Source organism: Mirounga leonina, unplaced genomic scaffold, assembly GCF_011800145.1.
Source record: "Mirounga leonina isolate KUSES-001 unplaced genomic scaffold, KU_Mleo_1.0 Mir_99, whole genome shotgun sequence".
NCBI lineage: Eukaryota > Metazoa > Chordata > Mammalia > Carnivora > Phocidae > Mirounga > Mirounga leonina.
Genome location: NW_023270971.1, coordinates 7,729,006 through 7,743,123, shown reverse-complemented (window position 1 = coordinate 7,743,123; position 14,118 = coordinate 7,729,006). Strand labels below are relative to the sequence as shown.

Below are 14,118 nucleotides of genomic sequence, written 5' to 3'. Positions count from 1 at the left end.
GTAACGTTCCCAATGTCTTACAGGATTTCTATGGATGTACCTGATTCTAAACCCCACTGCCTTTTGAGACAGGAAGGGCACTGCCAAAAGACACTGAAGTGACTGACAACAGGCAGGGCTAGGTGATGTGCAAGTGTTCTTACAGGCTTTGGATTCTATTGTGGATGCAATCAAACCAAAAAAGGCACATTGATCATGCTTTCCCCAGAAAGCCCTGAATTTCCAACAGAACAAGATAACTTGAGAAATCTATTGATCTCCCATTCTTGTCATGCTGAGCAGGTGACAAGGATCAATGGAAATTTGTACTCTCCTGACCAAGACCCTGCAACTTTAATTTGTATTTCCACCCGGATTCCCACAACTCTGCAAAATGCACTGCTCAAACAGTGTATTTAAGGTAGGGCATCACCGTTTGTGTCAGCTGTTTTCCCAGCTCCTTCCAATTCAGAGAAATGTCTCCCCCTCCTCTCCAGCTCCCTGCTTCAAAGCCAGCTCTCCGACCCAGCGGTCTTCTTGCTGAGCGTCTCACACACACTCATTGGGCCACAGACTGTGGAGGGGCGGGGCCTCTAGCTCTTCAAAAGGGATCTGGGTTTGAACAGCCCAACCTTGCTGAAATACTCACACTCTCCCACCCTCTTTCCCCTGAGTCTGTGCTTTCCTGCCTGCTTTCTCTTTCTTTTCTGGCTCAGCCTGGGACAAAGGCTCATATCAGAAGAGTCTCAGGTCTTGCATTTTAATGTCAGTGATGGAAAAACACAAGAATGATTCCTGGATCCACCAGCAGGAACTGCAAGATCCATCCGAGAAATACCTGAACAGCACCGAGGACTATCTGGCCTTCCTGTATGGACCTCCCCGCAGCCACTTCTTCTTCCCAGTGACTGCAGTGTATGCACTGATTTTTGTAGTGGGGGTCGTTGGTAACTTCCTGGTGTGCCTGGTGATTCTTCGGCACCAGACTATGAAGACACCCACCAACTACTACCTCTTCAGCTTGGCTGTCTCCGACCTCTTGGTCCTGCTCCTTGGGATGCCCCTGGAAGTCTACGAGATGTGGCGCAACTACCCCTTCCTGTTTGGGCTCGTGGGCTGCTACTTCAAGACGGCCCTCTTTGAGACGGTGTGCTTTGCCTCCATCCTCAGCGTCACCACGGTGAGCGTGGAGCGCTACGTGGCCATCCTCCACCCGTTCCGCGCCAAGCTGAAGTGCACCCGGCGGCGGGCTCTCAGGATCCTCGGCATCGTCTGGGGCTTCTCCGTTCTCTTCTCTCTGCCCAACACCAGCATTCACGGCATCAAGGTCCACTACTTCCCTAACGGGTCCCTGGTCCCAGGCTCTGCCACCTGTGCGGTCATCAAGCCCATATGGATCTACAATTTCATCATCCAGGTCACTTCCTTCCTCTTCTACATCCTCCCCATGATTGTCATCAGTGTCCTCTACTACATTATGGGCCTCAAAGTGAGTATCCAAGCTCGCTGGCTTAGGGCAGCATCCCTTCTTCTCTCACTGACTCGAAGTTCAGAGGAAAAACTTAGAATTGGAGAAATTCAGAATTGGAAGGAAGTATAGAGAAAAACAGAATGAGCCTAAAGGGGAAACAGAAGTTAAAGGAGTAGCCTCAAAATTAGGCAAATACTAACCACAACTATAAACCATTTCCTTTAACTCACTTTCCATTATTCTTCCTCTGTGCCTGTGGCTTTCAAACCTAGGAGTTCTACAGATCACCTAGAAATCTTACTATGTGTATCAATGTGCAGGCCCCTGCCCCAGGGAAATTCTGATTGAGTAGGTCTGAGGTGGAGCCTTGTTTTAAACAGCGCAAGGTGGCCACCCCTGGAGGGACTGTTCCACATCCTGTTGTCTCCTGCCCCCATCTACTGCCTGCATCGAAATTTTCCTCTGGACCAACTTGGCCAGAGTATAACATAAGCTATCTCTGCCTATCTTCTACTCCAAGACAGACATACAATTTTAAAGTCAGACTGTCCCTTACGGTTGCTTTGACCCTTTGGTTGAAATACCAGGCTAAAATGCAAAAATATGGCTTGAGAGGGACCAACTTGGATTTCTCTTGATCAGGTGGAAATTGAGGGACAAGGACGTGAACAGAGCACATTAGATAGAGTAGAAGAAAGTGGGAATAAATGATAGCTGAGATGAATAAAAAACTGTCACTTAGTTTGCAACATACCTAATAATTAGAGGTTCCTATACTCATGGTGGTAAACTGATTTTTTCCCCTTTTTTAGGATCTAAATTAGCTGAAAGAAACTACTTTTGGTGAAGGTAGTAGTGAGTCTATATAATTCCTCTCCTGGTATATTCTGCATCCAAATTCATAGAGATGAAATCTAACTGTGACAGCTTTATGCCCATTTAAGGAGGCAGCTTGTGTAGGAAGCAGTCTTGGGACCATTTAGACTCCCAGGTCTAAAGCCCACATAAAACACACTTTTAGGCAAGCCACACAATTCTCTCCTGGAGTTAGTTTTCACATTTATAAAATGAAAAGGTCACATTAGATTATATCTAAGGCTCCTGATAGCTCTAACAGTTTGTGATAACTTAAAAAAAGGAGGAAAAAAAAAAATCTGTGAGCAGGAGCAACGTGAATTATAAATGAAGGGAAAACAAATCATACATCACATTCACATCATCTGCTTCCAGACGGCTCTGCCACCACGTATTCTGTGACAATTAATGTACTCCCATCTCAGTGCATCTCTGGGAAGGGGAATGTCAGAAACGGGTGCCCCGCAATGGTCCGTTTCCATATCTGCTGTGCCCAAGGTGAGCAGCAGAGTCCAAGTAGGAAGAACAAGTTCCAAGAACCACAGATGTCTGAACACAGGAGTGAATTTAATCAGGCAGAGAGTTTTGCCAATCTCCTCTTAGAGGGCTGGGCCCTCTACACCGAGAGACGCATGTCACCCCAGACTAGCTTGCAGTGTCTTAGGATGCCCTGTGTATATCACTGGAGGGAAAGGACTTCTGCATGATTCCAAATATCATAAGCCCTATGAGAAATCTCACCCCGAACTGACCAATACCATTTTGTCCGACACCAACCAATCATTTATCTTGGGTTAATTTGGAAGAAGTATTTAACTTTGAGTAGGAAGCACATACCCTCTACCCCCAACCAATTACCTTGTGTTTCACTTTGTTTTATTGTCATGAACCTATAGGCACCTTGTATCAGGAGCTAAGTGAGAGCTCAGACAACAGCTTAGCAACTACTAGTTTGGTTTGTGTGTATAGTGCAACTTATAACATTCCTATTCTCAGGAAGGATGAACTGTTACCCAGGGGACACCAGGGAAGGAACTATCTGCTTAGTAAGTCACTGCTAGAGGAATTTAAAGATCTGTAGACTAACAGTCAGAAGAAATAGGCCCTAGTCTATGGCATTGGCTTCACGGCCTTTGCAAATGCTGTACCTTTTGCTATATCATTGCCTGAAATATTCCTACTGTTGACCATCACAATCCCTTTTGCTTTTTAACTCTAACTTATCCTTTAAATCATACTTCACCCACACTTTCTCAGGGAAGTTCTCCCTGACTCTCTAGCTGCACCTGGTCCCTGTGTATGTGGTATGATTCCTGGTGATTTTCCTTCATTGCATTTATTACAATTTATAATCTATACTTGTGGGTTCCTTAATTTATTTCTCTCCAACTAGACTGTAATCTGAATGAATGAATGCATGAATGAATGAATGAAGTTAAATTATTTTACTCATTGCTGGACTTTAGCTTTTCTACCTTCGAAAGCAAGAGAGTTGGAAACATTATTTTGAAGAGCTTTTTGACCTAAGAGATTTAAAAGAGACTAAGCAAATCTGATGATTATTAAGTTATTGACTCCCTTGGCAAATCTAAAGTTATGATTGACTTTGGCACTCACTGCCTTCAGAAGGCAAAAAAACCCTAAGACTGATGAAATCCCAGGACCAAGGAAGGAGGGGAGCCCATATGTGTGTTCAAAGCTGAGCATTCAGGGCTGCTGCATCATTCCAGCACATGAGTATCCACTAAGCTGCTCTCCAAGGTTAGAACATGTTAGAGAGGGAAAACAGACAATCCCAGGGCAAGTTTCTTTCTCTCTGAGAGGAAGTTCTTTTGGAGCTCTCACCTAGTACTTGTAATTCTGCATGCAGCATTAACACTTGAATCGAAGAAGATGGATTATGAATTGTAGCAGAATCCAGCCATGCCAAACAGAGTTGCACTAATTTTTTCAAATAAACAGATTTTGTTCAGATTGTAGAAATATTTACACAAAAGCTAGGATTATATTTTGGTATTCTGAAGCTTGGTCTCCACACACTAAACATCTGCTGGAATGATTATAATCATATAAACAACTGATCAGCATAATATATCAACCTAAGTCAGCCCCATTGACCTCCCCCCTCACCTTTTATCTTACACAGCTTAACCAACTGAGCCACCCAGGTGCCCTTTTATCTTACACAGCTAAGGAGAGTGGGGTAGGAAGATCTCTGAGCTTCCAATACAGTAACCACAATTTTTCACTCTTTTTGTATCTTCACTTTTAAAATAAAAGTTCAGAAGTGGAGAGAATACTTAACAGTTGAATATCTACTTTGCTAAACATCTGAAGGGAAATAAAAGTATCCAAACATAAAGCAGTATTTAATATTGGCTAGACAAATTGTTTGGATTCTATTCTACTAGAATAGTAGAGGGCTTCAGATTCTGTTGAAATAATGTATACAATGCATAAATCAGTTTTTCACTCTCCCTCTCTTTGGCTAGTTGTGTCACTAAAACCTACAGAAGCTGAAAAGTAAGCAATGATTAATACATTTATAATTTTCTTTTCATTGCAAACTACACTGTACAGAAAGCCTGTTCATGAAAGAACTGTATGGACTGTTTGCTTTATGTTTAAGGAAATTGTTCCTTGAAGTAGAGAAATTACCAAGGAAAACTGTTAAACCCACCCACAGAAGGGACTAAGAGATCCCAATAGTTTTTCATTGTTCTTAATTATGGACTGAAATCAAATACTGGGATAACTATCTTGTAACAATGACAAATTTTTAAAAATGGTATGAAACAATTAGAACCTTTAGTAGATTTAATTGATGATGAGCTAATAAGATTTGCAGTTTGATTTATTACTCTTACCTTAAATATAAAGGTTTTTTGTTTTGTTTTGTTTTGTTTTGTTTTTGTCTCTGCATCTGGCTGCTTCTTTGTCTCAACAAAAGTGCTGCTTATGGGTGAGCAGTACCATGAGAAAGAGAATTTCTGAAAGGGACTCAGTAATCCACATGAGTGGGACCACAGATATAAATAAATAACAGTTTCCTCAAAATTCAGTTTTTATAATGTCTTTCGAGTAAAAGGAAGACAATAATCAGAATGACCATAGTTATATATAACTTACTGAGTATCACGTGCCGAGCACTGAGATGAATGCTCCACCTGAATTATTTTGTTTTACATTATGTTTATAACTTCTTATCTTCAGTTTCATCCCATCTATTCCTAATAACTGCACAGTATTTTCCCTTCTTTCTCTCCAAGTTCTAGGTGACCTCTGAAGAGTCAAATCTCACAGGAACTTTAATCCCTCACTTTGTGAAGACACAGGTGTATATAGAGAGCACCAGTATATTCAGAGACAGATGGTCAGGTTTGTTAATCATCCAAGTGGATGCTTCAGGACTGGTGTGGTCCCGAGAGCTACCTGACTTCTAGGAGCTAACATGTTTGTTAGACAGACAAGATATTCCTTTGTTGAACTTTGGAGGCAAGTTTTAATGACCTTCCCGTCCAAGTCTTATTTAATTTTAAATACCTTCTCTAAAGTATTCTGTAAAAATGCCATCCAGCCCAGGAAGCTGATTCTTAAAGCGGTTTGCTCTACTGTTGCACATAACCACATCAATCTCTTTTTTATCTTGAATTGGAATACATCTTCCATATATCTACCCAAGACTATATAGAGTAAGTTGAGCTTTCTTTCCACCTGATGCCCTTGATCAGTGTGTCAGAATTTTCTACGGTGCTAATGAAGGAACCCCAACTCAATCTGGCAAAATATGATGGGAAGTAGAGACCTGAGAAGTCAAGAGGTAGAGCTGGCTCTTGATGATGATTAATCCCATAAAACACACAATGTTCTCAAAGACCTAGCTTTATTTCTGTTTCTTTGCTCTTCTTTTTATACTGTTGATTTTAACCTCAAGATCCTCACAGAAGGCCATTGGTGGTTCCAAGTACTTTCCTCATGGTGGGGAAAAAAAGTAGCTCTTGTATTCCAGAACTCACATGCAGAGAACAAGAAGGCTCCCAGTGAAAGAGAAATAAAACTTCCATTCCTAGAAGTACAAGCAAGTATCTGAAATCGCTTTGATTCCAATTATGCAGTCACTGTGATTGATGGATCGTAGCTACATTGTTCATGTTCTGAACCTGGAGCTGGAGGTGGGATCATTCCCATCCAAATTAATGACTAGCAATGCAGAAGGACTAAATTCCCTAAAGCAAAATCAGGGTACCACTGGTAGGAGAAGAAGAGAATCAATACTAGAGAATCAATCACAAATACATAATGTACTATCTTCTAGATGCTTGATGGTAGTTTATCATGAGTCCTTAAAGCTTTCTTCATCTGGTTGTATATCCTCCAAAACTAAAAATATGTGAATTAAAGAGAAGAAAATTCTACAGCTAGGTGAATGATGCAGATCTTCAGTGCTATGGGAGTTCAGAGGAAGGAGAAGAAAATGGGCTACAGTGGCCACCAGAGTCTTCAAGAGTAGATGGGACTTGAACAGGGTAGGGAAAATTGCATGCACATGTAGTGTTAATATTTGATATTTTTAGATACTTCTTCATGGATCACCACATCTTGCAACAGGATGAGTATATTTTAACATCTAAACTCAGAAACATAGGCACTCTTATCAGTAATACTAGTAACACAGATTTTTCCAAATTGTGCTCCTCAAGATATACTAGAGATTCCACTGAAAAGGGTTGGGTCAGAGGGGATATTGTTGAGTCAAAGAAGCACTATCTCCCTTGAGGTTGAGATGGGAGATGTGGGGTGTGGAAAGTGGGGATGGGGGAAGGATGATACACAAACCCCCAAGAAGATGTTCATAATGTCCATCAAGCACATTAAAGGCTCTGAGAAGATCCACAATAAAGACTATAAACTTTATGAAGCAGGAACAATATCCATTTTGTTTTCTAGTGCCTACCCACCCTATAGCAGAGGGATTCCATTCTAATAATTATTGAATGAATGAATGAATGAATGAATGAAAAAGCCTAACATTTTTTACTTTAGATTTCACACTTTTCATGGAATACCTATTAATATACTGCACAACTAGGGTTCTCTAGAATAGCATATGATACATAGAAGCTTTGCAAGGTAGCCACAACCATCAGTCCAGTTGAGTTAGGTGACTCAGATCCAACTTCACCTCCAATTTACTGTTAAACATTTGACAAAGTCTTACGTTTCTTTAACTCCCAGATTTTTGTCTGCAAAATGAGTGTTAGAGTTACACTTCTGGGATCTTGACAGAAGGAAACAATGTTTCCCTCCCTTAGTATCTTTTTCCACTTCCCTTGCAGCTAAAAAAAGACCAACTCCTTGGGGCGGATGAAGTGACTGCAAATATTCAAAGATCAGCCAGAAAATCAGTCACCAAAATGCTGTGTAAGTCCTCCACTTTGTTCAGGTTTGTTTGTTTGTTTGTTTGTGAAAGCAAAGGAGTTGCATCTAGTACTGAGAAAGTGCTGCTGGGATCAGAATAAAAATTCTCCTGAAACGTAACATCAAAACCTCGGTTTTTCCCAAGCTCCTAGGACCTGTTTTGTTTCTATTTTATAGTTTTCAACCCTCAAACAATGCACTAAATTGCATCCTTGCAATACACTCTGTGTGGTATTCCATAAATCTCACTCTGTAAATCTCACTCTCTGAGATTTTGAGCATTTCTTTTCCTCTCTAAAATGAGCAGGTGAGGGCGCCTGGGTGGCTCAGTTGGTTTAGTGTCTGATTCTTGGTTTCAGCTCAGGTCATGAGATGGAGCTCTGAGTCAGCTCCGTGTTCAGCAAGGAGTCTGCTTAAGATTCTCTCTCCCTCTCCCTCTGCTCCTCCCCCACCTCTCTCTCTAAAATAAATAAGTAAATCTTAAAAAATAAAATAAAATGAGTGGGTGACTTTTAACCTATTTTGAGTTATAAGTTTTTTAAAAAATATATGATGAAAGCTGTGGACTCTACACTCAGAAAATGTACAAATATACATACACAAAACATTTTAGAATCCATTTCAGGGGATCATGCACCTCCTGACAACCATCCTTGGACTCCCTTTTAATTCCAGATTAAGAACATCTGGCCAAGAGTAAACAGTCATCCCGCCTATAATATTGTATCATTTTATATTAAAAAAGTACACTCTTTTGCATAGATAAAATATTTTAAAAATCCAGGCACTGATCTACACTCTCCCAAAAGAATGTTATAAAAATATATGATCCTACACTAGGGTATGAGAGATATTGATGAGAAAGGAGATTTATAATAAACTTCCCAAGTCAAAACCTAAGGTTTGGAAGAAACAAATCCTTCAGGCTAATATGCATATAAAGCACTCACTGTAACTGTGTGGTATTTATGAACAAAAAAACTGTGAAGTCACTAAAGTTTGTCTAATAGTCATCTTCTTGGAAATTGTTTAGCTTCTGTTGGCATCTGACTTTCCCTATTAAGAAATCCCATGTCTTCATTATCTCCCTCTTCCCTTTCTCCTTGATCATAATCTGCTCGCAAAAGAGTACACTCACATTAAAGTCACGGTGATAAAATATACAATATTTATTTGTCTTTGGGGGGTAGAGTTCGATTTTAACAGTAACTACATTTTTTTAAAGATTTATTTATTTATGAGAGAGAGAGAGAGAGAAAGAGAGCACTGGGGGGAGGGGGAAGGGCAGAGAGAGAGAAAGAATCCAGAGCAGACTCCCTGCTGAGCAATGAGGGGCTCGACCTCCTGACCCTGAGATCATGACCTGACTTGAAATCAAGAGTTGGACACTTGACCTACTGAGCCCACCCAGGCAGCCCAACACTAATTAAATTTTTACCTAAAGGGAATAGTAGGCAATAGTGAGCAGATTAGGGACCTTTCTTTGGGGGGTAAACTCAGAAGAATCTTTCAGGTATTCTTGCAATCATAACAGACAGGCAGACCGCTTACTCCGAATATGTTTACTGCTAACAGCAACTATATGTACCATTTACTCTGGAAACTTCAAATGTGCTCACAAGTTCAGAGAATTGTAAAATAAACACCCATCACCCAGCTTCAAACATTATCAACTCATAGCTAATCTTGTTTCATCTATATTCCTATCTCTTCCTTAGCCCCTACAAGATTGTTCTGAGGCAAATCTCCAGCATCATGTCTTGGGAAATAAAAGTATTATATAACTTCAGAAGAGAAAAAATATATTTACATATTTATATTGGTGAAGATTGAATGCCCCGAAGAGAAACTATGGTAGCACTAATCTCTGTCTTGGGAGCTAAAAAAAAAAACAAAAAAAAAACAAAAAAAAAAAACAAAAACTGGGCAATAGTATATTTCTGTGAATCTATAATTATTTCAAAATAAAAATAAAAAGTATTGGAAGGAAATCTGTAATCTAGAAAGTTATAATATAATAGACACATCCCCATCCCAATCAAAAGATGCTTGTAAAGCAGTATTATGCTCCTGATTCTTCTCTTTCTTTATGTCCCTCCCACCCCTTACAGAATGACTGAATTCACAGAAGTTTCTAATTCTTTCTAGAGTAACAAGATAAATTCATACATTTATACTACATCCTATATTAATAGTTGTTATTAATCTATGACTTTAAAAAACACCAATTGCTTGAACCCAATCACTTTATTTCTATAACCAGTTTATGTGGTTCCAACAATCTTCTTGCAACATATTTTCCACAATAGAATGTTTTTAGAACTTTGAATAAAGTCAATACTATTTTAAGTGTTCCAAAGTAAACTTAAATTATACAAGAAATCTTGTACAATCATATGGAAAGCTGATTCTAAATCCTATACAATTCATTCTCATGTGTAAATATTCGATGTGAAGGCTCATTACGATCTAGATGGTCCATTAAAATGATAGCTTAGGAAAGATGGGGGGGAGGAATGTTAGAAGGAATGGACGGACTCAGAGTGGGCATTGCATACCTATCCTTGCTTTGACTGTCTTTTGCTCTCTCATTCATCATCCTTTTCCAGTTGTCTTGGTCTTAGTGTTTGCTCTCTGTTGGGCCCCATTCCACATTGATCGGCTCTTCTTCAGCTTTGTGGAGGAGTGGACTGAATCCCTGGCTGCTGCGTTCAATCTCATCCATGTGGTGTCAGGTAAAATCTTGGCTGGTTTGGTTGCATCACACGTGTTCAGGTAATTGCAGCTGCATCATCTTGCTTAGAGCAATAGGTTCTATTGGATATACTATGATTATGGAGACCCACCATACAATAAAGAACACATTTGATTTTTATTTTATTCGTATATTGATTAGGTATATTATGGGTCCAAAAGAAATATACCAGATCAGTGTTTTAGATGCTACTTTATTGAAGACCTCAACTCTAAGCATGATGATTACAGCAGGAAAATGGTCTAAGAGGTGATTCCTTTGTTTTACTTCCAATGACCACATGATTGAATTGGTTCTTATTAATTAAACATCCATGTTTAATCCCTGAAATCTCATATTATCTTCAGCAAGTGTTAGATCCTCATGAAAGCCAACCAAAGGTATCAAGGTCTTCTTTTAGGCTACTTTAATGCTGCTTGTGAAGGATACCATGGAATTCGGTGAAAAGAGTGGTGGAAAGGTCATTAAATCAGAGGACCTGGATTTGCATCTCACTCCCATCGTTAATATTCGGAGTGATCTGAAGAACGGGGCCTCTTTCATGTCAAAGTTTCCTCAACTGTAAAATGGCGATAATGCCTACTCTATACAACCCATAGGCTGATGGTAAGAAGTAAATGAAATAATAGCTTTTTAAGCTGCACAATACTACATACCTTTCTATAATCATCACAACAAGTAGATGTTATCATCACCATTTCACAGCTGAAAGAACAGTTCCACAAAAAAGAACTCACCTGCCCAAAGTCATTTGGCTGGCCAATGGTAAAAACAGCATTCCAACCCAAGTCACCCAACTTCAAGTTCAGGGCTTTTTACTCCAAAGTGGAACAAAGAATGGTCACCCAAGTCCTTCTTTCTTAGCTAGTGTGACTGTTAGACTTAGGTGCAGACCACCTTGTCCCCCTACTTCAGTGAGTCACTGGCTGGTTCTACAAGCTCTTTAGATGATCAGAGACATCACCAGAGAAGAAAGAGAAGAGCAACCTGTGTGCGGGAAGCTCGACGTGTGCATAAAGCAAAGACCACAATGTTCATAGGAGTATTGAACGCCATGTATATTATCTGTTTTCAATCACCCTCTCTTTTGTACTCAGCAGGGCTTGTGAACAGTTTATACCTGGACATTAGTACTTTCCTCCATGTTAAATTAATTATGAATTCTGGGTGAAATCTCAAAAATATTTATAGCTCTTAGCTTATCTTTGTGATTAAGCTGAGAAAAACGAAAGTGATAAAATAAATTGGAGAACAGCACAAGATCACATGAGACTTGACTAGTTGACTCTACATCTCCAGATGCATCAAGACAACCATTTTAAGATTTCCAAATTACAGCATTTATATTAACATTTTCCTGTTAAAATATCATCTCTCTCTTCCCCACATTGTCAACCAGCTGAAGTCTACACCTCTTAAATGCTACCAAAAAAAGGCCTCCAACTTGCCTTTTGATCAAGTTATGTATTTCCGTTCATAAGCCATGCATTTGTCAGACTGGTTAATTAGAGAGTTCTGCAGATTCTGCATTATTCCTGTCCAATGTAACTATTCCTGTCTCTGAACATTTGCACAGGCTATGCCTTCTACCAGCAGTGCTCTCTCCTCTCTTCCCCAGCTATCTCCTGCCTGCTTCAGGGGCTGGTTAATGTTCAATCACTCGCTACCATTAAATCCTTCATGATCATTATAGTCCTTGTGTTTATGCTATCATGTGAATTTCCATAGGATGACTGTTAGTATCACATATTTTGCTCTTAACAGATACAGTTTGGTATTGTTCCTCTGTCAACTGCTTAAGTTAGGCATAGATTATTTCTCTGTAATACTGTTCCCTATCCTTAGAGAACAAAGTCTAAATCTACTACCTACCAATGTGCCTCAAAGTTTCTGGCACAAAATAAGAATTTATTGAATGAATTAACAGTCCACAGAAATATTCTTCTTCTGTATTCCTCCCTGCCCAGTTCTGTGTGGAGGGCATATGCCACTCTGTATGCCCTGAACTATGTAAATGAGGACAATCATGAATATGTTATTGACAGTACCTATCACTTATTTTATATTCTTAGCCATTCTCAGTCCCTCTGTGGATAGCATCTCAACTTTATCCTCACAGTAATCCAGGGAGGTGGGTTAGGATGGTTTGCCCACTCCCATTTGGCAGAGAAAAGAATTGTAATGCCAGATCCATCTAAGGTCACAGAACAAGCAAGGGCCAAGATCATAAATGAAGTCCTCCAATTCTCAACCTTAGGCCCATCTTGGGCGTTGGGGAAATAAAATAGGATGTAGTAATAAGAGAAGTGTGTATACCAAAGAGGAAAATGGCAGTGTACAAGGCATTTGGTGAAGAAAACAAATGGCAAAATACAATTATTTAATAAAGTTGGAAGGTGGGAAGAGCCATCAAGGGGAAAGGCTAGGTAGGAAAGGGACTTTGGGGAATATTTTTTTGAAGAGATAGTTAGCATCATAAGAAATATCAGCAGGGACTATGCCTTAACTGATTTACCATTCCTCTATTACTTGCAGTTTCAAATTATAAGTTTAAGCAAAGCTCCAATGAGATAAAAACATCTCTCTTTCCTCTGATACTTAAGCATCTCTTGTTAATGCTATGAGAGCATGTTCTTTAATTAAAGAAGTGGGGATCAAAGGAAATTGCCAAGCATCTCAGAGAGATCCCATGCCAGCCTAAACTTTTTGCAAGACTCTTTAATCTTTCTGTGTTTGATTCCTAAATACACAGGCGGTAGATCCATTCAGAGTATTTTGTATTCTCAATTAGAGTCTTTTTTATATTATTACTTCCAAAAGAGGCAGTCGCAGGGATTCGAGGCCTTTGTTAAATATTTATGCTTCTCTCTATCATGCCTCTCACTCAATTTCTCCTCAGTGTGTCTGTTTTTTTAATCTCCTGTGTTCCAGGTGTCTTCTTCTACCTGAGCTCAGCCGTCAACCCCATTATCTATAACCTACTCTCTCACCGCTTCCGGGCAGCATTCTGGAATGTGATCTCTCCTTGCAAACAGGGGCACTCCCAGCACCACCCACAGGGGCCACCTGCCCAGCGGAACATCTTCCTGACAGAATGTCACCTTGTGGACCTGACTGAAGATGCAGGTCCCCAGTTTCCTTGTCAGTTGTCTATCCGCAGCTCTCACCTGCCCACAACCCTCTGTACTGGACAGGCACCATAAAAGGAATGCTCAGAGTTGACATTCCTTTATGCTGCCTTACTGTAGGGAAGGACACCCATAATTTATGGCTTCTGATATGAGAGTAGGGAGATAAAATGAGTCTTAGAACTTATATACCCATTTCTAATGTGTGTGGATTTCCTTTGTTAAACAAATTGCTACTAAAACTGGACCTAAAACCCAGAACTTACAATTTTTAGTTAGCTTTCCATTATCTTAACCGACTCATGCCCCTTCACTAGCTCATGGAATAAAAGAAAAATCATGACCAGTAAAGTATGATACCTATACCTTGAGTAATTTTCACTTTGAGAAATAATTTGTCCTGAGTCATCCACACTCTGAGATAGGCTATAACTCTCACAACAGATGGCCCCTGTGTGACATAAAAGGGAGACATGTAGATGATATGCTACTTTACCTGATTTGAGGGATCC

The 14,118-nt window shown here is 39.9% G+C and overlaps 1 protein-coding gene across 1 annotated transcript; it reads left to right on the top strand.

The window, feature by feature from the left end:
- Window positions 1–289: 289 nt before the first annotated feature.
- LOC118006742 (neuromedin-U receptor 2-like) lies at window positions 290–13,865 on the top strand. Its single transcript, XM_034999504.1, has 4 exons — window positions 290–1,468; window positions 7,642–7,726; window positions 10,333–10,458; window positions 13,410–13,865. Exons 1-4 carry the CDS (start codon window positions 743–745, stop codon window positions 13,679–13,681), a joined length of 1,209 nt encoding a protein of 402 aa, XP_034855395.1. The 5' UTR covers window positions 290–742; the 3' UTR covers window positions 13,682–13,865.
- The last annotated feature ends 253 nt before the right edge of the window (window positions 13,866–14,118 follow it).